This window comes from Corythoichthys intestinalis, chromosome 3 (assembly GCF_030265065.1).
Source record: "Corythoichthys intestinalis isolate RoL2023-P3 chromosome 3, ASM3026506v1, whole genome shotgun sequence".
Classification (NCBI taxonomy): Eukaryota; Metazoa; Chordata; class Actinopteri; order Syngnathiformes; family Syngnathidae; genus Corythoichthys; species Corythoichthys intestinalis.
Genome location: NC_080397.1, coordinates 49,270,394 through 49,295,209, shown reverse-complemented (window position 1 = coordinate 49,295,209; position 24,816 = coordinate 49,270,394). Strand labels below are relative to the sequence as shown.

General features: G+C 39.4%; 1 protein-coding gene across 1 annotated transcript; it reads right to left on the bottom strand.

Annotated features, from left to right (window-relative positions):
• Window positions 1–777: 777 nt before the first annotated feature.
• On the bottom strand, window positions 778–18,265 carry LOC130913160 (RNA-binding protein MEX3B-like). The gene is made up of 5 exons (XM_057831524.1): window positions 17,506–18,265; window positions 11,280–11,518; window positions 11,101–11,146; window positions 9,339–10,030; window positions 778–1,388 (listed from the first exon to the last, which is right to left on the bottom strand). The coding sequence occupies exons 1-5, from the start codon at window positions 18,080–18,082 to the stop codon at window positions 1,008–1,010; spliced, it is 1,935 nt and encodes a 644-aa protein (XP_057687507.1). The 5' UTR covers window positions 18,083–18,265; the 3' UTR covers window positions 778–1,007.
• Between the last annotated feature and the right edge of the window lie 6,551 nt (window positions 18,266–24,816).

Sequence of the window (24,816 nt, the reverse complement as noted above, 5' to 3'; positions counted from 1 at the left end):
AAAGTTGTAAATGTGCAAAAGTGACTAAAAATTTCACACCATTTTAAACACTGTGTGGCGCTAAATGTGAGAAAATGTCAATTTTAACCATGTGCTGCTTTACAAACGGCGCCCCATAGGACTATAGCTAGGAGGTGGAAAATCTGGAGGCTTTTTTTGCATGACTTTACCACCCCCAAAAAAATTGTACGCGGAAAAACTTAGTGATGTAGTGTCTAAATTCCAGGCGCTTCCCCTTTTACAGACGTCCCAGAAAGTCAATTCCAACAAGAAAATAAACTGAGATGATTTTTGTTTTCGGGACGTGAGGAATGGACCAAAGGTGACCCCGCTAACAAGATTTGTACCGTTAAACCCTTGTTCCCCCACTCAGGGTGACTCTTGCATAGGGCCAGTGGCAGCACGAGGAAATAAAAAGTCCTTGTTTAGAACATTCAAGGGGTTGTTCCTAGATTTACAGCAGTTTTCATAAACCGGAATGTAAGTACAAAGGACCTGGATGCCCGATTAAAACAAACACAAAAAAAACATGTATGGTTAAGACAGAACACTGATGTGTACATTACATCAGCCCTCCCCCCAAAAAGGCCACTTTTTTTGTTGTTTTTTTAAAAGCGAGCTGATTTTGTTGTTTTCAGAATTCAATCTCAGGCACGAGTTTTAATCGTAAACGATTTTGATCCTGGCGTAACGTGGTGGCTCTTAGGTGAGCTGGGAAATCAAAACAGTAGCACCGCTAAGGTGACGAGCTGTCGCCCTGTGGAGTGTTGATTGGAAAAAAAAAAAAAAAAAAAAAGGGCGGGGTTTTTCATGCCGCTTTGGTATGTAATGCGTGAATGTGTAATACCACTGGTTAATACCATCAGGGCCCTTTGTAAACATCAATTGCGCACCCCTCCGGCCGACGGCGCTCGCGAGAGACGGCTGCGAATTCCAACAAAAAGGGTGGCTGAAAAATTTCAAACATTTTCAGGTTGCTACATTTGAGGAATCGGGACGTCTGCCGGTTAGACATTGCGCAGTCGGAGGGCCCGGGTCACAGGCGACAGGCACACAGGGCAGGCAGCGTCGGGGCCCCGGCAAATCTGGGCGGCGCATTCCGGACAGAAGAGGTTGTGGCCGCAAGGGACCAGGGCGGCCACGGCCCGGCCGTCGGCGCAGCGGATGCAAGCCTCGGGGCGGGGCGCCGCTCCTGCCCCGTAGGTGAGAGAGGGCTCAGGCGGCGATGAGGACGAGCTGTCGCCGGAGGAAGAGAAGGGCGAGCAGTAAGATGGTGGGCGGTGAGCGGCAAAGGGGACGAGCCGCGCGTGCAGCGCTTGGGGCTGCTCAAAGGTGTCTGCTGCCCCTGGAAAGGTGGGTGAGAGGCGGGGCGTTCCAGGCTGACTTGTCTGCAAATACCAATGAATACTTTCAGAATAAATGCATAAAAGTATATGAATCTATATTTTATTCTCCATCTGTTTTGACATCAACCAGTATACTGCTTACATATTACGTTAACATGGAATTTTTGGGGGGGAGACCCAGCAGTAACATGGATGCTGATTTGTCCCATTGATGACAATATACTGGTCCTTCTAAAAAAAACTAGTATATTGTGATAAAGTTCATTATTTTCTGTAATGTACTGATAAATAGAGATGTCCCGATCAATCGGGACCGATCACATCATTTTCAAAGTATCGGAATCGGCAAAAAAATATCGGAAATGCCTTTTTTAATATATATATATATATATATATATATATATATATATATATATATATATTATATATTTTTTTTTTTGTAATTAAATCGTTTACTAATGGTATTTAGCGTCACAGACAAAATGTCTTACACTCATCCAGAGTCTTTAGTTTTGGCTTAAAGTGGGACTGTCAAATTTATCGCATCAACGGCGGTAATAACATTAAAATATTTAACGCAATTAACGCATGCGCTGCCCTACCCACTCACACATTGTCGCGTTCAATCTATAATGGCACCGTATTACGTATACAAAGAAGTAAAAGGCAACGTTAAATGAGTAGAGAGAATTTTGGCAGCCTTTGAACCCTTTTTTAAATTGGCTAAAACCTTACAACCCCTCTCTCAACGATCAGAATTATCGCGGGAAGCAATGTGGGGAAGAAAGGTGGCAATTGATCTTTGTCTTAACACCTTAAAGTGCCTGTGACACGAAAAAGCATGTTTATTTCATAATACACGCGGTATTTTATGCTCCTGAATGATATGGACCGCTTGGATGTGTGTGGAGGCAATTGCTATATTTATTTAGTTTTTTGAATCCCGCGCCAGGAAAATGAGTGACTTCCGGCTTCGGTCTTGCATTGAGGAGGAGGGCGCTGTGACGTGTACGGTAGAAGACGTCCTCTTCACTATACAGCGTACTGTTGTGTATGGGGACGAATGATTCAGCTGATTTTGCGGATTAATACGTTTATTTTTCGCATCACGCCAGCCAAACAGCTGCAGAAAAATCATTCTGTATGAGGGAGAGGCGTATGCGCCTTTTTGGAGTTTCAAAAGGTTCCCATTCACCGTGGATATTTACTGTGGGACCATTGGACTTACGAGGAAGTGAGTAAACATCTTGTTCTGTATTATGTCAAATACGAATACAGCGATTACAAAGTAAACACTACAAACTTCCTTTAAATGAAGGACTACTTACGTTTGATCATTGATAGGCATGTAAAAAGCTGTCCTAATGGTCATTAGCAGCAGCCCGTTAGCTGCACAACAACTCCAGCCACCCTCCTCCGGGGAACGAACTGTAAATTGCTCTCCGCCGGGCGGTTTGCCGATCCGCGACGACAATAGACAACCGGGTCGTCATGTCAAATAATCCAGGATAGTTATGTGTGATTTTCCGCTTTGAAGACTTTGAAACATCACTCGGTTCGGGTTAGCATGTCGGCTAGCTGTCAGGCCTTCTGGTTTGTTTACATTCTCCGAAGCCGGGGAAGGGAAATGACATATGTCCGATTTAGGTGTCATAAAATATCGTTCGGGAGGTGCGACAGTAAAGGTGAAGTCGACAGTTTTGACCATTATGGAGTAATTTTGCCATGTTGTCCTGAATAAATGCATTTTTATTATTTCATATTCCATTCAGCACAAGACTGTTATTTGTCATGACTATGCCATTTATTTAGCAATTGGGGAAAATACTTGGATAAAAAGAATATCCTGTAAAAATATTGAAGTAAAGAGACAGAAACAATGACATTTTGCCGCTCTCTTCGTCGCGTTTTCCTCAGTGTGAATAGTTCCCCCTCGACGGGCTGACTGGTCCTTCTCAAGCCATTTATATAGCTATTGGGGAAAAATACTTGGATAAAAAGAATATCCTGTAAAAATATTGGAGTAGAGAGACTGAAACAATGACATTTGGCGGCTTTCTTCGTCGCGTTTTCCTCGTTCTGAATAATTCCCCCTCAATGGGCTGAATAGTAAAATCAATGAGACCAGTCTACCGCTGACGTCATCCACCTGTTGGGGACGCTAAAGCCCTATAATGGTAGGCGTGGCTAACTGGCAGATTAAAAGGCTAATTTCTCGTCATCTGTGCTTTGCTAAATTGTTGTATATAGTCGAATCGTCTCAAAATATGATTCTAATTCACATAATAATGCCATTTAAGACTTTTTTTCTCGTGTCGTATGCTCTTTAAGTTATTTCCCAAAGCAGAGAAGATACATCCACTGGTCGCACAACACACAGTCATGGTTCCACTTCCAATCATGGTTCCACTTCCCGTCATGCATTGGGGCATGGCTGCAGTATCATTTACTGAAAGCTCAACAAATACACTAGATGGCAATATTTAGTCACAATATACAAAGTCACAAGTCTTTCGATCTGTGGATCCCTCTCACAGAAAGAATGTTAATAATGTAAATGCCATCTTGAGGATTTATTGTCATAATAAACAAATACAGTACTTATGTACTGTAAGTTGAATGTATATATTTGTCAGAGCTTTATTCATTTTTTTCTTAATGCATTGCCAAAATGTATATGATCGGGAATGATTGGAATTGAATCGGGAGCAAAAAAAAAGCAATCGGATCGGGAAATATCGGGATCGGCAGACACGCAAACTAAAACGATCGGGATCGGATCAGGAGCAAAAAAACATGATCGGAACAACCCTACTGATAAACATTAGACTTTCGAATATTTTAGATTCATTACACACAACTGAAGTAGAGTTCAAGCCTTTTATTGTTTTAATATTGATGATTTTGGCAACAAAGTCAAGAAAAAACAAAAATCCCAATCTAAAAAAAAATTGCATATCATGAAAAGGTACTCTAAAGAAGCTACTAACCTTATCATCTGAATCAACGAATTAACTCAAAACCCCGCTGAAAGATTCCTGAGGCTTTTAAAAACTCCCAGCCTGGTTCATTACTCAAAACCGCAATCATGGGCAAGACTGCCGACCTAACTGCTGTCCAGAAGGCCCTCATTGACACCCTCAAGCAAGAGCCCAAGACACAGAAAGAAATCTCTGAGTGAATAGGCTGTTCCCAGAGTGCTGTATCAAGGCACCTCAGTGGTAAGTCTGTGGGAAAGAAAAAGTGTGGCAGGAAACACTGCACAACCGGAAGAGGTGACCGCACCCTGAGAAAGATTGTGGAGAAGGGCCGATTCCAGACCTTGAGGGACCTGCAGAAACAGTGGACTGAGTCTGGAGTAGAACCATCCAGAGCCACCGTGCACAGGCGTGTGGTGGAAATGGGCTACAGGTGCCGCATTCCCCAGGTCAAGCCACTTTTGAACCTGAAACAGCGGCAGAAGCGCCTGACCTGGGCTACAGAGAAGCAGCACTGGACTGTTGCTCAGTGGTCCAAAGTACTTTTTTCAGATGAAAGAAAATTTTGCATGTCATTCGGAAATCAAGGTGCCAGAGTTTGGAGGAAGACTGGGGTGAAGGAAATGCCAAAATGCCTGAAGTCCTGTGTCAAGTATTCACAGTCGGTGATAGTCTGGGGTGCCATGTCAGCTGCTGGTGTTGGTCTACTGTGTTTTATCAAGGACAGGGTCAATGCAGCTAGCTATCAGGAGATTTTGGAGCACTTTATGCTTCCATCTGCCAAAAAGCTTTATGGAGATGAAGATTTCATTTTTCAGCCCGACCTGGCACCTGCTCAAAGTGCCAAAACCACTGGTAAATGGTTTATTAACCATGGCATTACTGTGCTCAATTGGCCTGCCAACTCACCTGACCTGACCTGAACCCTATAGAGAATCTGTGGGATATTGTGAAGAGGAAGTTGAGAGACACCAGACCCAACACTGTGGATGAGCTTAAAGCCGCTATCGAAGCATCCTGGGCCTCCATAACACCTCGGCAGTGCCACAGACTGATTGCCTCCATGCCTCGCTGCATTGAAGCAGTCATTTCTGAAAAAGGATTCCCGACCAAGTATTGAGTGCATAGTTGATATAATTAATTGAAGGATGACTTTTTTTGTATTAAAAAACACTGTTTTGCATTGGTCGGATGAACTATGCTAATTTTTTTTTTAGATTTTATGCTAATTTTTGTTCTTTCTTGACTTTTTTTTGCCAAAATCATCAATATTAAAACAATAAAAGGCTTGAACTACTTCTGTTGTGTGTAATGAATCTAAAATAAATTATAATAAGTCTAATCTTTATCAGTACATTACAGAAAATAATGAACTTTATCACAATATGCTTATTTTTTTTAGAAGGACTAGTATGTATGAAAAAAAGTTAAAAAAGGCAGAATCTAAAGCTAGTCATGGGTTTAAGTCAGGGGTGGGGGACCTTTTTGACTGAGCCAAAACACCCAACATATTTTAAAATGTGATTCCAGTCATGTATGTACATAATAAAACCCGCCACGCCTTGCAAATGAGATTTTTTTTTTTTCAGATTTAAAGATACATTCTAATTTATATTTTGCATAGTCATGTGAAAAAAATTAGGACACCCTATGGAAACCTGCGTGTTTCTATTAGAGCTGAAACGAATACTCGAGCAACTCGAGTTTAAAAATTGATCCGAGTAATTTTATTCACCTCGAGGAATCGTTTAATTTTGCCAGCTCTAAGTATCACGTTTTGCCCGGACTACTTTTAATGCGGGACAACGCGCTGACGTCATGTGCGTAGAGAAGGAAGCAATAAAAAATAAATAAATAAATAAATAACTGCAGCCGACAGCCGCTACAAACTACGCCGAAGTTGCTAAAAACTACGCCCGCATGATGCTAGTGTGTTAGCAGGTAGTGTCCGATGCGTCTCATAGATATCGCATTCATTTAGGACTAGATGCGAAATGACAGACTCAACCGCGTCTGGGCAGCGTTAGTAAACAGCCGCCATCTTTAAGCAGTAGACTTCTCATCGCTAATAAATATAACGTTACTGTCACTCGCTCACGTAACGTTAGCCCTTCGGGTGGCTAGGTTTCTATTGATTATGAGCACTGTCGATGCGTGGCTAACGTGTCTTACATACAGGCTTTATTTAATTTGTAAAAACACAGCGCTGTAGAGTGATTAGGGTGTAAAATTAAAACATAATAAAGCTAACTGTCAGTTTTAGCTCAGTAGTCATTGCTGAATAAAACACCAAGCAGCACTGGTCCCTAATGTGCTCCAATACAGCATGTATCATACATTTATTTTGAACACTGCAAAAACTCAAAATCCTATCAGGACTTACAGTTTAGACTAACTTAAAACTTAACTAGAACTTAAAATTAGCTTGACACAAATGAAAATTAAATTGAAACGTGGGGAAAAACACGTAGCTTTCAAGTGATGTGTCTTATCAAGCGTAATTACATTTTTTGGTCAGAAAAAGTTTTTTTTTTTTAATAAAATCTAGAATTTTGAGTGAAAGCAGTGAATTTTTTTTCTAGTCACATCTGAGATGCAATTGTTGGCTATTTTCAACAATGTACATTGAAAATAAAGACATTGATAGACTGAAAATGGTTCAATATTGGATTAAATGTCTTTTTTTCTCATGTATATTTATAATTGCTCTTTACCTAAAAAAAATGTTTTATCCGATTACTCGATTAATCGATAGAAATTTCAGTCGATTACTAAAATATTTGATAGCTACAGCCCTAGTTTCTATACATTCAATCCCACTTAAAATGGCAAAATTCACACAAAGGTGTATCACATCGGGTGCACGTGATTAGAACATCATTACCCAGTGTTTTAAAGGAGGCTTGCCTTATTCAAACCTCACGTTTGGTGTGCCCCTTAACTGTTGAAGTGAGAGAAAACACCATGGTGAGATGAAAGGAGCTGTCTGAGGCCTTCAGAAAGAAGATTGTAGATGCTTATGAGTCTGGTAAGGGATTTTAAAAGATCTCAAAAGAATATAAAATCAGTCATTCCACTGTTCGGAAAATAGTCTACAAGTGGAGGACATTCAGAACAACAGCCAACATGCCCAGGTCTGACCATCCAAGCAAGTGCACCCCAAAAGCAGACCGCAAGAGTCTCCAAAAACCCTAAAATGTCATCACGGGACCTACAGCAGGCCCTTGCTACTGTTGTTGTGAAAGTGCATGCCTCTACAATCAGAAAGACTTCACGAGTCTAACCTTCATGGGAGGTGTGCAAGGAGGAAACCTTTGCTCTCCAAGGACAACATGAAGGCCAGACTGAAGTTTGCCAGAGTGAATGTAGACAAAGACCAGGACTTCTGGAATATTGTTCTTTGGACAGATTATTCTAAAATTAAATTATCTGGACACAAAAAAAAAAAAAGAGTTGTGCTATTTGGTGTAAACCCAATACAGCATTCCAGGAAAAGAACCCCATACCAACTGTGAACCATGAAGGTGGAAGTGTCATGGTTTGGGGATGCTTTGCTACAGCAGAACCTGGCCAGCTCACCATCATATAATTCACCATGAATTCTATCGTGTATCAGTGTGTGCTTGAGGAACATGTGAGATCATCCGTTCAAAAATTAAAGCTCAAGCGAAACTGGACCCTGCAACATGACAATGACCCAAAACATACCAGTAAATCCACCAAGGACTGTCTGAAAAGGAGAGTCCTGGAATGGCCAAGTCAAAGCCCAGATCTTAATCCCGTTTAGATGCTGTGGGGTGACTTGAAACGGGATGTACATGTAAGAAACCCCTCAAACATCTCACAGCTGAAAGTATTCTGCGTTGAGGAGTGGGGCAAACTTTCTTCAGACCGATGTCAAAGACTGGTAAATGGCTACAAAAAGCGTCTCACTGAAGTTATTTCAGCCAAAGGGGGTAACACTAGCTATTAAGTGGCACGGTGTCCTAACTTTTTCCTCAGTTAGAATATGCATTTTTGTATATATATTTGGTTTCATTAGTAAAACAATGTTAATCTTTGTTCTTTGCCTGCAGTTAAATCACTTTGTTTTCCAGAGATAAAGAAAAACAAGATCAGACATTGATATTTGAACATTTTTAATAAAGAACTGAAAATATCATGGGGTGTCCTAATTTTTTCACATGACTGTACATTCTAATTTATAATTTGTAAAATTTAACAATACTTCTAAATTAATATACTGTATATAGCTCATTATTTACGTGCTACTGCTAGAAGTCGTCTGGAATAGCACATCAAGTCAAATTGTTCTTTTACGCGCTTTATTTTGAAAATCACATCGGTGCTCCTGTTGCAAATTTGTGCACGACTACGTTGGCGTAGAGTGGGAAATCGGGAGAATAATCCACAGAAAGGAATTTCAAGTTAATTAATGAAATTGTGGTTTAAGCCTATGAAAACCACCTTAATATTGACATTAACATAAAATTTAAGATCTTTATGGTGCGTTTGACCTGAATCGTAGCGTCCTTGCCTAGCATTTGTTCGTTGCTGATGTCACTGGTTTTAATTTTAGATGAGTATTTTGAAGTATTTAGAAAAGATTTAAGTTGTCAACGGACGAGAGACACAATGCCACTCATGAATGGGAAAAACAAATACATTTTCTTTTTATAGTCTTAAAACAAATTTGCATCATAATTTGGAACACAGTGTAGAACAAACATACTCGTGGGCCAATGAGTGACCCCTTACATAGCAGCATGTTGTGTCACTAGAAACCAGGAGGTTGTAACACGCACGTGCACACTGCAGCACACGTCCAGTGATAAATCGAGCCATAAAAATGACTGACTTAATTTTTATTTACCGTGCGATTAATTGACTTATTAGTTAACAATAAATTAGAGTCGTAAAAATTACTTAATTTTTATTTACCGTAAGATTTTTTGACTTATTAGTTAACGCAACAGACGTGACCAAGCATTATTTAACACCAAATGGCACCGACCTGAACAGGATGTGCGTCCAAGGCCTGAAGACTTTGGTGGTCCACGAAGGGGCTCCAGATGTGCGGAGGCGTACCAGAGTGAGACAGTTGACTCGTGGAGATGGTCAGAGGTTCGAATCCTGCAGAGGAGTTCCAGCTAGCTGGCGCTACAGCCTCCTCGGAGCCCACCGGGGGCAGGCCGTCACCAAACCAGAAGCTTGTGGCGACCGGGTCGTTGTTATTATTGTTATTGTTGGAATTGGCGTTGAATGAGCAAGTGGGGCTGAAGTCAGCCATGCGGTTGGTGCTGCCTCCTCCGTAGAAGGAGTCGTTAGAGCTGGAGCCACTGCCAAGCGAGCTGGAGCTGTCGTTGCGGTAAGAGGAAGACATGCGGATCCCGCCGCCAGCGTTGGTTCGCCGTGCGGTGTCCGGGTTGGCCGGGAGGAGGCCTCCCGCACGGAGCCATCCGGCCTCGCCGATGTTGTCAAAACTGACGTCTGTGCCATTGAACTGGAAGTCATTATCGTCGCCACCGGGTACCTCAGCGCCGCCGCCGCAGGCGCCCGTGCGCAGTGCAATGTGTGCTTCTATTTCCTCGCGAGCGTGGTCCACGTTCTCAGGCATGCCCGTCACCTCAAAAACTGGCTCCTTGTCGCGACTCGGTGTCACGATGTAGGTGTGAGTCTGCTGCTGGATGCGCTTGATGGTTGCCCCTTGAACAAAAATAAAGGCTCATTTATACAGCTTAGATCTGACTCAGGAGAGCTAACCTGAACTATCAGCTCACATGTAATTCAACTGTTAACACAATCACTGCTGTACAGTCCCTGATAAAAGTCTTGTTGGTTATCTATTTTGTAGAAACAATTGCTAATAACGTGACTTTTAATTATTCAATTGGTTTCAGAAATGGCTCAAATGAAAGCTACGACCCTCCAAAATGATGTTGAATGTACAAAAATATATTTGTTTCACTGAAAAAAGATTTATCATTTAATGAAGACATAAAGGTCAAATTTTGGCAAGACAGAAGTTTTGTCGCCTACAGAAAGTAGTGTGAAAATTGAATTGAAAAGTGGAGTTTGAGTGTGACTGACTGAGATGGTGGACAGGTGTCTTTTATACCGATAATGAGTTAAAACAGGTGCCATTAATACAGGTAACGAGTGGAGCCTAGTTAGACCTTGTTAGAAGAAGTTAGACCTCTTTGACAGCCAGAAATCTTGCTTGTTTGTAGGTGACCAAATACTTATTTTCCACTCTAATTTGGAAATAAATTCTTTAAAAATCAAACAATATGATTTTCTGTTTTTCCCCCCCCCCACATTCTGTCTTTCATGGTTGAGGTTTACCCATGTTGACAATTACAGGCCTCTCTAATCTTTTCAAGTAGGAGAACTTGCACAATTGGTGGTTGACTAAATACTTATTTGCCCCACATGTATTTAAACTGCATTCGGACTAGAAGATGCAGGGTTCAGATCTTGAGGTAAATTATGTGTCTTGCTGTCCAGAGAGCAGCCCTTTAAAATTTACCGTAAAGTTGTTTTTTTTCTTTGATTATGGTTCTACCTTTCATCATTACTATGATCCTTCATTTGGGGGTTTGTCCACCACTGATTCTATTTTGAGTTGTTTCTTTAGTTGAGAGCTTGACAAGATAGACACGGAACATGGTTTGTTTGAAAATTGACATTGTTTTGAAGATTTAGTCCCGATTCAGTGTTTTTTTTTATTTTTGACATTTTTTAAGCAAGATTCTTTGTAATATAAAAGAACGTACCTTTCGGACCCACAACCAACCCTACAACGCGATATGGCACCCGCACCTGCAGGGAGAAAGGGAAAAAATGAATAAATAGCATTTAGGAGAGAGAGAGCCATACTTAAAGAAGAACTCATCAAATAATTTTGGATTTTTAAATGAGAGCTAATACAAGTGTTACAGACTACACCCGTTACCTGAATTGTGGTCTGTCCAGGCAGAGCAGGGATCCCTGGCCCAGACACAACCGACAGAGAGCCCGCTTTGCTCCGGGAGGCCCGGATGAGGGAGAAGTGCTCAGCGGCCGACAGGATCTCCCGCTTGGCCACACATACATCCTCCTTGCGTCCAGTCACGACAAAAATTGGCTTCTCGCCCCTTACAGGCGTCTTGATGTAGGTGTTGGTCTTGGCTCGAAGCGCTTTGATCTTACAGCCTAAGTGAAAGAAATGAAAAAGGTATTTATTAATGAAGAGGAAAATCACTGTATAAAATTTTCTAATTGTGTATAATTACAGTGGTTTCAACTTTTCCCACCCTACACCTTATTAAGTACAGCTCAATTTCATTTAATAAGTAATAAGATTTGCATTTAACCATTTACTGCCATTATGACCAGACCTGCTGTTCCTGTTGAATTATCAAATATAAAACTATTTGGTCTCATTTTATTCTGTTGAATGTTGATCCTAATAAGTTGAATAAATATCACACTTCTAAACATTTGGTTTAGCATGTTTGGTTGTCAATGGGGCCTCAACATTACAAATTTTGACGAAGAATTTTGGCTTTTTGGGTCCAAAATGTGGATTATGATTGGTCAGTGAAGAAAACAACAGTTTGTATATGAAGATTGTGGAGTCCTTAAAAAAAGGATCCAGGCAGGCCATTGTAAACAATTTTTTCTATAAAATATTAAATACAACATCAAAGGCATGCAAATTCGGACAATATAGGCCCAGGTCTTAAAAGGTTCATTTGCAATAAATGGGGGCTGTGTGACATTATCACTCGAAATTAATATCTTAAAAACAATAGCAGCACAAACGTAGCTCAAACGTTTTTTAGCCATTTTTTTAAATCAAAATGGGGGGCGGGTGACCTCAGATTGACCTATAAAACATAATACCTCAAAAATGATAGCAGCACTGACGAAAAAATTTTCAGCATAAACCTAGCACACACGAATGACAGAATTTTTCTATAAATTAGCGTCTGATGGGGGGCAAACATCACGGAGGTACTAACAAGCCACTAGGGGTGTGACCAAATATTGAAATGGTGACATATCGTGGTACTTTGTATTGCAAAAGGTTATCGATGTGCTCCTGCCAGGAATCTGTATATCGTTGCATCGCTTACAGGTCACTTTTTGATCAATTTAGTGCATATAAAGGTCACTTTGTGTTGCGTTTAAGTCATTGCCTATTCATTTGTGGAGATTATTGGGTCACTTCTTGTTCTGTAGCCCAAAATAAACTGAAAGTGACCCATAAAAGCCCCAATATCAACAGTAAGTGACTAAAAATCAACAACAAATGGCTTGAAATGCCTCCAAATTAAACTCATTGCATACACTTCACGATCAGTTTCACTAACTGATAGTGAAGTTTATGCTCATTGGTTGCCATTTACAGTAATAAACGCCCAATTTGTTGGAGCTCAAAAGAATTTCAAGTCTACTAATGATAAACTCATTCCAATTCATAGCAGAAGGTTAAAAATAGCTTCTTTGTTTGTTTATTACTTGTTTTGTAGAATACTCGAGAATGATTTCCTGGCCAAAGTATCGATAATCGTCTTATCGCCGTATCAAGATCGTTATCGTGAGCTTTGTATCACAAACCGTCTTGTATCATGAGGTACCAAGAGGTTGCCACCCCTATTAGCCACTTTGACGGAGGGAATGGGGCTCTTAGTGGATGATAATATGATCATGTGATGCTAATGACAGCAATGGCCATCCATCCAGTCAAAATGGATTGGACATCTATTGCCGTCAAAGGCATACAGGGAGATTAAGGGGAGGCCGGGGGGCATAGCCCCCCCCCCCGTGGCCCAAAACGCCATTGCATATAATTGGCTTCCCAATATATTAATTTAAAATTAAGACTTTGCTGGTAAAATGTTGTCTATTTAGGTTGTAAAGCAGTAAAACAAAAATGAATGAAATGAACAATATATATATATATATATATATATATATATATATATTGGGTCAAAAGTATTTTTCAAACAGATCATGCAACTAGCACCTTACTAGACAGTCATTTGCTTTGCTTAGCCCCCCCCCAAAAAAACAGAACAGAAGAGGGAAGATGGATGTTTTTTTTTTCCCAAACATAAGCTTTCAAAAGCAACAACTACTGATCGAGAACCAAGGACTGAAGACGTGGAACAGGAAACGCCGGAGAGCACCGCCAAAATGGTGAGCAGAGTTTCAGTTTGCTCCACTAAAGACGTTAACCCTAAAAATGATGGGAAACAAAAACAAAAGGGTCATTATCAATATACGGTGCCTTTGAGAACTTCCAAGTTGCCCAAAAAAAAAAAAGCTGAGATTTTCCATTCAACTTCACATTTATAGTATCAATTACCTGTTGTACTGTTAGGAATGCACGTCGGTCAAGCTCCCACACTTTTTTAATAATAACTACAAGCAGACAAAGTACACGTAAACAGCAAATTATGTCAACTCTGTCATGGACAAATTCAAAGCAGAATAAATATATTCTAATTGCATAGTGATTATAAAATGTATATTTTCAGGAAGGTTTTTTGTCCTTATCTACAGCCTACGTTTTGTTTAATTGGAAAAGTATTTGGATAATAATTAAATTAGGGGAAATTATTTGATTTTCCTGAAAATCAGCAAAAATTCTACATTCTTTTCTTAATAAAATCTGTCAACAAAGATATGTAGTCAAATTTTCAGCTGATACTATAAGGCCCTTACTTGTTCATGCAGAAATCGCACAAAAAGTTTGCTAACTTGTGAAAAAAAATGCATTATTTTCCTAGAATATAAAAAATAACAGAGTGGACAGTAAACTGACAGGGTTGACCTAGCATGACAGAGTGGACAAATTGTGAAAGATCGTTGAATGAATCAAATAATTTAAATGTAAATATATATACCAGAGGTCCTATCCCCTTCAGATGGAACTACCAGAACCTACCAAAACACCAAAATGAGCCATAATTGTGGCATTCTACAACTTAACTCCATGGATGATTCTGCTGAATCAGCCAAACATTGAACTGTACAATGAGATGGTAAATTGCTGAATAATGATTGACCTGAAGAGAAACAAATGAACATAACTGAACACCAATGAGGCACATCTATAAACAAATTTTATTTCTGCAGAGGCATGGCTCAAGATGGTTCAATCTGTACAGAGCGCTTGTTCACACCCTGTGGTTCTGGTATTCGGCAAAGTACCTGCCAGTCATGGTACCAACAAATGTCATCCCAGGTACTTGGCCAATAGAACTTGTTTATGCCATGGCGGTGCATGCACTGAACTTTCACACTGTGCCCTTAGACCTCTCTGATGACATCTGAATATGCTTCATTGTCATTATTAACGACACACCATTTTCCAATGTGTTTTACCGCAATCATATTTGGTCTCCAAGTATTTTCTGATGTCTTTCCACATGATGGGGACTCGTTAGATGAATCAGCAGGAGTGACCTCTTAAATGCTTGGTGGATTCTCATGGTGTCCTTTATGGCAGCTATTGCAGTTACTTCACTTTTGGATACAATATCCTTTTCTGAGATGAAGAGCAACTCGACAGATGTGTCAAGGGTTTTCAGCTTGTCATAATGACTTGCCGCAAAGTAATTCCATGTCATTTCGTTGAATCCATACTAGTAGGGCTTTGCTGAGAGGGAAGTTATATGTCCTTTGTCGATACCGCATAGCAGGCCCATAACTGATAAAATTATTGTGACGTGTAGGTGTCGTTCTCTCACTACCTTCAAAACTGGATCGAGGTGGGCCCAGGCTGACAAGGGATCATGTCTTTCGGAGGGTCATTTGGAAGCCATTTCTTTTTCCAGATATTTTCTTCTTCTTTCAGTGTCAGCACCACGACTTTCCTGATTATCTCCTTACTGTTAGCTCCTTTTGATCTCGTACCTTGAAAATTTCAACACAAAAAGTGTAACTTAACCAATTTAATGGGGAGTAAATCTGCCTTGCCCAATCAAACTAGGCTTTCTGTAGTGCTGCTCTGATCCATTTTTACCATGTCTAGCATGACCCATTATAAAATGTACGTAATAACTCTTATCATATTAGCACGTTGACATTATCAGTATGTGGCTTAAACTTTTAAGAACCCTGTCCACCCTGTCATGGAAGCTTTGCTGACAGGGAGGACAATGACAGGGTGGAGATTTTTGTCTAATATTGGAATTTATTAACCACATGGTGGACCTTCAGTGCGCAAAATGGTTAAATTAGCAAGCAGACTGTGGACGTATTTACGTACAGCTTTCAAATATATTAAATGTTTTTATAATAATTGATATTTTATAACGACAGAGTGGACAGGTTAAGCTTGACAACATCTGACTACACACCTAATATGACAAAAATTGCGAAACATAAGTGTAAATACATACTCAGCAACTAGCCTCTGTTTTAGTCACCGATAAAGGAAGACAAAATTGGTCTTGTGACATCACTGAAAAAATCAGCAGGTTTTCTAAAGAGGCAGTTTTCCCTAAATGACAGGGAGAACAATTTTTTCAGGGACATTGTATTTTTTGGGGAAAATGTTAAATATTTTCATGAAAGTAAGGATATGCATGGTCAAAATGACCAATTCTATCAAATAACTTGCTGTGGCAATAAGTTAATATGTAAAACCGTTTCATTTTTTATCATTTAACCATTTATTACACACACTGAAGTTAGCAGTGCAGTGTGTGGGACATGCCAAAATGGAGTATATCAAATGGAAAACGTACACATAAAATAAAGGAAACAGATTTTAAGAGACATATTGTTGTCCAGATATGTGTGAAAATCTTTGTTCTCCCATAATAAGACATAAGATTTTAATTATTTGTATACATTTTCATGATAACTGGGTGTTTCTGATGAGGACACCAAAAGGCACTTTATATTGATAATGACCCAAAAACAAAAGCAAAAAAAAAAAAAAAACGCTCATTTTTAACGTGTTCCTCACTGAATATTCAGTCAAAACGGATACGGCGTCTACTTCTCAAATAGGTAAGACAGAAAAACGCGCGCACACACACACACACACACACAGCCGGGATATCTGCATGTACGAGCATAGGCTAAGCTACTATCCGAGCATGTATCTTGTAAGTTATTTCTATTGGTGACACTGCGTTTCAGGGTCATCGACATTTTTATCCCCGCCCCCGCCTAAAAAGAAACTCCGCTTATGGTCAAAGGCAGTAAAAGAATGAAATAAATTAATTATCGGTGCCAATTTAAGTTTCCTAATTTCAAAAGTTCTTTAACAAAAAAACACTGTTGATGTCTGCGATCAAAGTTTGAGGAGCACTCAGATAAACTTATACAGTGACTCCTTCCCTTCTTTCCGTAATGTTAATGAGCCATAATGCAAGATAAAGCTCTCAACCACTAATGCCATCTCTAGTAGATTAAATATTCCTTTAATGCTATGGTTGAGTCCAGCCATTTCCTGTTGTTGTGTTAACAGTGCGCGCCCTCCCCCAACATCAGGGGCTCCAACAAAGACTTTTATTAATGGGCAAATCCCACCACAAAGCGAAGAGGGGCAAACGTATAAATACGGTAGATGTTTTAAGAATACGTGTACTCCGTGTTGAATGGAACGTGGGGAAAAATCACAGTTTTGCGCACAAAGAAAAAATTCCGACGGAAAAAGTACAACTGTGGCTGATGTGGCAAAGCAACTTGCGGTCTTCGAAGACGAAAGAAAACACGCAATATAGATTCAAAAACATCAATAAAAGACACACACGAGCAGGGATGAACAAAATAGCACGCGTGAGAGTGTCGTTCGTGGAATGACTTAATTTCAAAAGCTTTTAATCGAGGTTCTTTCAAATCGGGTGGCGCTGGGATGGCTGACCCACATTGAAGCGAAGCTAGGCTAGCCGCACTCGGGCTAATGTTGTACGTCAAAAAGCATCTGAAAACGATGTGTCTTGTTCAAAAATTATGCTCAAGACAAACTCCAGTGTCGGAAACCTAACTTATAAAATGGAAAACAACCTGAGCTCAAATAAAGACATATATAAGAGATGTTGCAACGTGCTCCATGCAGGGATAAATGGCTAGCTTAAAGTTAGCCGACTTGACTCGCATCAACACTGCCCAATATAAACAATATTTGAATAAATTATTCTGTTTTAGCACACAACTTTTCCAGAAATTCTCACCCTGTCGGCCCACGATCTCCGCGACGTGCTCAGAGCTCGGCACTTCCACGCATTCGGTTGTGTTTACACTTTTCCGGCGAGCCAGCAGCAAAGCCTCGGCCTCGAAGCAGCCCCCGCCGCCGGGCTCTCCGCAGTAAACGCCAACGTCGTCCCCCCGATCTTCTCCGTTGTACAGTAACACCGTTTCCACTTGGTCCAAAGCGGACGGCATCACGGAACCGCTTGGCCCCGAAGGATGAATGTATTGATGGGCCTGCGATAGCAACGGGCTACCCGACGTGGTTGGAGCTTGTAAGTCTTCGTCCTCGGGCGTTGCTGTCCCATCGTCTACCGAAGTTGGTCGACGCTGCAGCGGCTTCAAGTCAAGGACCGTACCGAGTATGTTATAATGAGACGCCGGGATGAACTGGTTGTGGTGGTACAAGGCTGGGCATTCGTTCGTTTGCTCGACTGCCTTTTGGCTTTGAGTAGCAAGGTGCTCGTCTAGGCCCATACCGGCGAAAGCATGCACAAGAGGCGGCGGTGGGACCTCCGATTCTCCATCGTCGGCCTCCAGCAAAGACGTACTACTCGGCATGATTGAGCTATATATTAAAGATATAAATTCGGGGGGAAAGGGAGACAATCAAGGAATATGAAAAATAACAAGCGACCGGCGCCCGGTGGTTGAAATTTGTTTCTGTGATGTGTGGCTTTTGTTTTGTCTCGCCAGGTCCTCCCAGGACGTTAATCTCGCTCGGTTTTGCTCTCGCGAGCGTTGAATTCTGGGTCAAACGGTGCGTCAAGTGTCACGAGCTCATCAGACGTTTCATTGGTTTTCCGATTTATATGATGGATTACATGAAATATAACGATTTTTGTGAGATACATGGGTGGGGAAAAAAGTACGGCATTGTGTATGAAAGTTTTGGTCAAACAGTAGTAGTATGGAGGTAGATTTGTGTCTTTATTATTCAATCCCACACTATGGAGGTAGATTTGTGTCTTTATTATTCGATCAAAAAAAAAGTTGCCTCAATCGAAATATATTTTTTCAACCAAAGAAAACGTCACTTAAATCAAAAAAATGTGTTTGAATGCAAAAATAAATTTGAAACTCAAAAAAATATATTTGAAAATTATTTTTCTTTGATTGAATTTTTTTTTTTTTGGATTTAAGTCAAGTTTTTTCTGGGATTGATTGATGTCACACCCCCGTACAGGTGCCCTATAGACCCTACTCACCAACGTCACAGAATGACGTGTTGCTGTATCCGGCCGCCATATTGTCCGTCATTGTTTATCCGTATTCTCAATGGTTTCAATTTGTCGTGCAATTTATAGTGCAATTCATGGAAGCCCCGGTGCTTTCAGACACTGTAAATTCATTGGATGCGTTGCATAAAAGGCGTTATGTGGAAAAGCTTCAGCCTAAATCGATATTTTTCGACCCGCTGTCTTCGCCGTCTCTGCCTGACATCTGCTACCCTGATATCTACAACTATCTTGTCCACAGAAACTCAGCCTATTCTCACGAAACTTTGAAAAACTTTAAGAGCAGCACTCTAAGCAACATTACCCCGTGTGACCCTTTACTTCCAATTTTCTAAAATGGCGACAATCAATAAAAAAAAAGTTGACTGCGATGGCCGACGCTTCAAGGATAGGTGGATATTGGACTATTTCTTCAATAAAATACGCAACAGCTGTGTTTGCCTCATTTGCAAAGAGACAGTCGCTGTTTTCAAAGAGTTCGATGTGACGCGATATTACCAAACAAGACACACAGAAGGGCGTGCTAAAATTTGTTTAAATATATTGTTCTACGTAAATCAGCCAAGGTAGCCCCCCACATTTTTACCACACCAAATCTGGCCCCCTTTGCAAAAAGTTTGGACACCCCTCCCTGTTTAACTGATGATCCGTAGACGAGGCCAGCTTCTTTCACTTGTTACCAGCTAAATATTATTAAAAAAATAAAGATGGTGGAAGAAATAAGCATCTTGAATTTGAAACTGTATGTTGTCGGCGATTAGCCTCGCAATGATCTTAATTGTTGTTGTCAGCCCAAAACCCTCTAAACATATATTAAATGCATCTTACCAGATATAAAATGACTACTACATAATCTGTGGTGATCGTTTGGTGCCCAGTTTTCTCGTCGAATTGCAGCAGTCCATCTCGCTCTCCTCTCCGGGTCTCTCGGAATACGGTAGAACTTCAAGTCTCTCCGTCTACTCTGTTACTGCAACCGACCGCCACACACGCCTTCACCATTTTGATTATTAATGTTAACGAGCAGAAAAACACGCCATAATAGGAGGAATTTACGTAGCGGTAATGCGTAAACACGACGAGCTGACGGACAATATGGCGCGGAGGCGTGGTTGTGACGTCATGTGAATGGGGTCTATATTCGGCTTGGACTCCAGGAGACTCCGATGGCCGGATGGAGCCCTGGTGGCCATTATTCTTGCTTCATACTTTTATGCCATTGGCGTAGTCGCCTGCCACTCAAACACACCGGAACTAGCGTTGAAGTTGAATCTTTGTGATAAAATGATTCAATCGAAAAAAAGTGCCTTCAAAACTTTTTCCACTTCAAAAAAAAAAAGTGTGTTCAAAACATTTTCCACTTTGAAAAAAAAAAGTTTAAAACTTTTTGCTTTTCAAAAAAAGTGACACTTCAATAAAAAATATATATATTTCAAATAAAAAATATATTTTCAAAAAATTATATTTTTGCAAATGATTTTTTTCTTTAATTAAAAATAGTTTTTAGATTAAAGCAACTTTTATTGCGATTGAATGATTTAGACACAAATGTCCTACCCCTAATATGGCTCAAACACAAAAAGGATTGCTTCAATCAAAGATAACAGTTTGAATGAAAAATAAAGTGTTCAAATGCGAATTTCTGAATCTCAAATATTTTTTCACATTCAAACCTTTTTTTCTACGATTGAATTTTTTAAAATTTTTGATTGAAGTGATTTTTCTTTTGAAAAAATATTTTTTGTTTGTTTGAAGCAACTTATTTTTTGATTGAATAATAAAGACACAAATGTCCTAGCCAAAATGTGGTCCAAACGCAAAATTACATGGCTTCCATCAAAAATGGTGTTTCAATTTAAAAAAAAAAAAAAAAAAAATAGTTTTCAAATATATTTTTTTGAGTTTCAAATTTATTTTTGCATTCAAACACTTTTTTTTTTGATTGAAGTGACGTTTTCTACGATTGAAAATATAAATTTTCATTGAAGCAACTCTTTATTTGATTGAAGCAACTTTTTTTTTTTTTTGATTGAATAATAAAGACACAAATCTACCTCCATAAGGTAGCAAAAAACTGAACAATGAATTAAGATAAAATAGCTATTTCTTTTTAATAGGAGGAAACTAAAACCAAGATGGATAAAAAATCAAATGTATTGATTCTGGTAAAAACAGCTGGGGGAAGTAAAGATGTATGAATTTAGTGGGAATACAGTATAACGATTTTGGTTCGGCGGAGATTGGTGGGTAGTAACTTGGCATGTGCCAGTATTAGATTCTGACAGTATGATACCCTTAAGTAAAATATCACTGTATTGCAATTACAGCTCTGAAATGTGTTACTTTGAGATATCTGGGTAAAAAAAAAAAATTTTTTTAAGTTTTTTTCCAATGAACAGGATTTTTATTTTTCAAAACATATTAGCAAATTGGAACATTAAGTTAAAATAAATTTAAGAAATAACAAAAAATAACTGAAATATTTTAGATAAAATCAAAATAAATGCAATCCTTTAAGTGAGTGTAAACCCACAGCCAGAGCTCAACATTTTTACCATCAGAACAAAAATAATTGAAAAGGATTTTATTCTTCAAAACATTAGCAAATTGGAACCTAAGTATAATGTTAAGTTAAAATAATTTTTTTTTTAAATACCTGAAATATTCTAAATACAGTGTATCACAAAAGTGAGTACACCCCTCGCGTTTCTGCAGATATTTAAGTATATATTTTCATGGGACAACACTGACAAAATGACACTTTGACACAATGAAAAGTAGTCTGTATGCAACTTATATAATAGAGTTAATTTATTTTCCCCTCAAAATAACTCAAAATATAGCCATTAATATCTAAACCGATGGCAAAAAAAGTGAGTACACCCCTTTGAAAAAACGTACATCCCTAAATGTCCAAATTGAGTACTGCTTATCATTTTCCTTCCAAAATGTCATGTGACTCGTTACAGGAGTGCTGTCAGCATTGCTGCAGAGACTGAAGAGGTGGGGGGGTCAGCCTGTTAGTCCTCAGACCATACGCCACACTCTACATCAAATTGGTGTGCATGGTTTTTACCCCAGGAGGAAGCTTCTTCTGAAGACGGTACACAAGAAAGCCCGCAAACAATTTGTTGAAAACATGTCAACAAAGCACATGGTTTACTGGAACCATGTCCTATTGTCTGATGAGATAGGCGGGCTTTCTTGCAGTCCTGTAGGTGAGCCTACAGCCACAGCTCAACATTATTACCATCAGAAGAAAAATAATTGAATTATTTTCCATAAAAAAGCACGTGTGTATGACGTCTATCATGTTTACACGATACACACACTCTGCTTCTCAACACAGACCGTTGCCAGGGAGAAAAAAAACACGTTTTACCACCGCTAGACACACTAAACACGCTGGAGTTAACTCTCGTATCTGGTGGGAATTGTTCATGAGAGTTTACTAACCTTTAACTTTGTATAAATGTGAAATCATATTGGAGGTATTGCCTCCTCGGCAGCCACCCTCCGCAAACATGTTTTACATGTCGGTTGGCCCTCCTCCTCTAAGCCGCAGCCGCCGGTAACTTTTCTGTAGCCGAAGTATTCCCATACCACCAATTTCGTTTTCTTCGATGGGGGGGGGGGGGGGGGGGTTCAGGAGTTTCACCTCTTCCAGCCATCGTGTAGCACAGCTGACTCACTGACACTGAGCTACAACCGGTGGGGAAGGGTTGAGCCTTCCAGCTGCAAGTGAGGGATTTCTCCCTGCATTTTTGGGATACGTATAAAGAAATAGCTAATACCGTAGGGACGGTATGACGGAACATTTTTGTGGTTTTCAAACCATGATGTTTTCATACCACGGTATACCTCGAAACCGGTAATCGGCACATGTCTAGTGGTAACAGGTTACATTTACTCCATTACATTTACTTGAGTAACCTTTTGAGAAAATGTACTTCTTGGAGTAGTTTTACCACGCAATACTTTTCACTTTTACTTAAGTAGATTTGCAAAGAAGAAACACTTCTCTTACTTTGGGCTACACTAGAGTCATTACATTTTTCCTCTCTATTCTACATATTGACTTTATTTTCGCCAGACATGCGGCAGTGGCTGTCTGTTTCACCAATGAGATGTTGCAATTGCCTCGACTCCATTATACCAATCAGAGGTGACAATGTTTTTTCTCCACGAGAGGGCACTCATGCTCTTTAGATGGGTGATGTTTCATTTTTCTCACCTGAATTCCATGATTTCTGTGTAATTTTGGGCCTAATGTGGTCATGTAATATCCTATAGTACAGTATAATGATAACAGTTCGTGCGGATGGAGTTGTACTGAGAAAGAAAAATGCCATTATTTTGAACAATCTGACATTATAAGCAGTTACTCGCAAGATTACTCACTACTTGAGTAATATTATTTAGAAGTAGCGCTACTCTTGAGTGGCCGAAAAGTAAATTAAGAAAATATAAATAAAAAATAAAAAAAAAAACAGGTGGAAAGAAAGATACACAAAAATAGATTGAGATGAAATGTAATGATTATGTTTTTTTTGGGTTTTTTTTTTCTTTAAGGAGGATTCTAGATTAATATGAAAAATAACAATTTGGTTACGCAGATTTAGGGGGAAAGCACAGCACAATGGATTGAGATTAACTAGATCAACGAAACTATACCTCACCCTTGTAGAGTGTAGGTCTTTGAGTTTTGTTGTAATGTTTTGTTGTTTTGTTTTTGTGCGGATGTGTTTTCCTCATCCCACACAGAGCCTCCACCCTCTTCCACCACATGATCATAATTTTGTAATTGTTGTTGTTGTTGTTTTTTTTTTACCTTTCCACCCACTTCTTTTCCCTTTTCTCATCCAAGAGATCACAGCCTGTAATGCTCTTAACCCTGTCCTGCCCTGTGTGTCAGTCTTTTCTTTTTGTTCCTTGTGCAGGTTGTAACAGAAAAGATTAATTTTCTGTTTGTTTGTGTCTGACATACTTGGGCAATAAAGATTTTTCTGATTCAGATGAAATAATAAATAATAAAATCTGTAGAGACTGTACACTGCCTGGAAATAACAATAAAATGCTGGAACTGGAGCAACCTGGTAGGAGACAACAAAACCAAAGAGGATATCTATGTACGTACTGTTGTAGTGATGAAAGAATTGTAGCTACGACAGCTGTAGTTAAAGCAGAAGATGCAGATTCCGGTGGCCACTGGCCACCCTTCAATAATGTCGGGACAAAAGGGGAAGAATAGAACAAATATAGCAGTTTGTCACTGACAACCAGAGGTGGGTAGAATAGTCAAAATTTTTACTCAAGTAAGAGTAGGGTTACTTCAAAATAATATTACTAAAGTAAAAGTAGTCATCCAAAAAATATACTCAAGTACAAGTAAAAAAGTATTTCGTGAAAAGAATACTCAAGTAATGAGTAATATTGTGAGAACTTGCTTATGATGTTTGATTTTGTTGTTTTATTTTTAAACAATGTTATTTTTTTCTCTCAGCACAAAGCTATCTATATGAACGGCTATTATTATAATGTACTATTACCTAGTCAATAACAACATTAAGCCAAATAAATAAAAATTTAAAAATAATTCCAACTAGAGAAGTTTTTTTTTACAGAAATTAATCATTATTCGTCCAAAGAGCATGAGAGCGCTCTAGAGGAGAAAACATATTTCCTATTATGGAATTAACTGCAAGTGAGACTAAAATTCGGGCTTTACCTAATGTTGACCGTGGCGCCCTATGTCACATAAAATTAATTGTTTACGGTGCTTTAAAGATGCCATGTGATTGAACAGGCTGGCATGGTCATAGAACGGCAAGCAACAATTAGATTTGGTACAATGGAGTTACATTTACTTCGTCACATTTACTTGAGTAACTTTCTGAGAAAAATGTAGTTATAAGAATAGTTTTAAAACGCCATACTTTGTACTTTTAATTGAGTAGATTTGTGAAGAGGAAACGCTACTCTTACTCCGCTACATTGGGCTGCACTTGAGTCGCTCCTTTTATTTCTCTCTTTATTTTTACCAGCACATTGACTCAC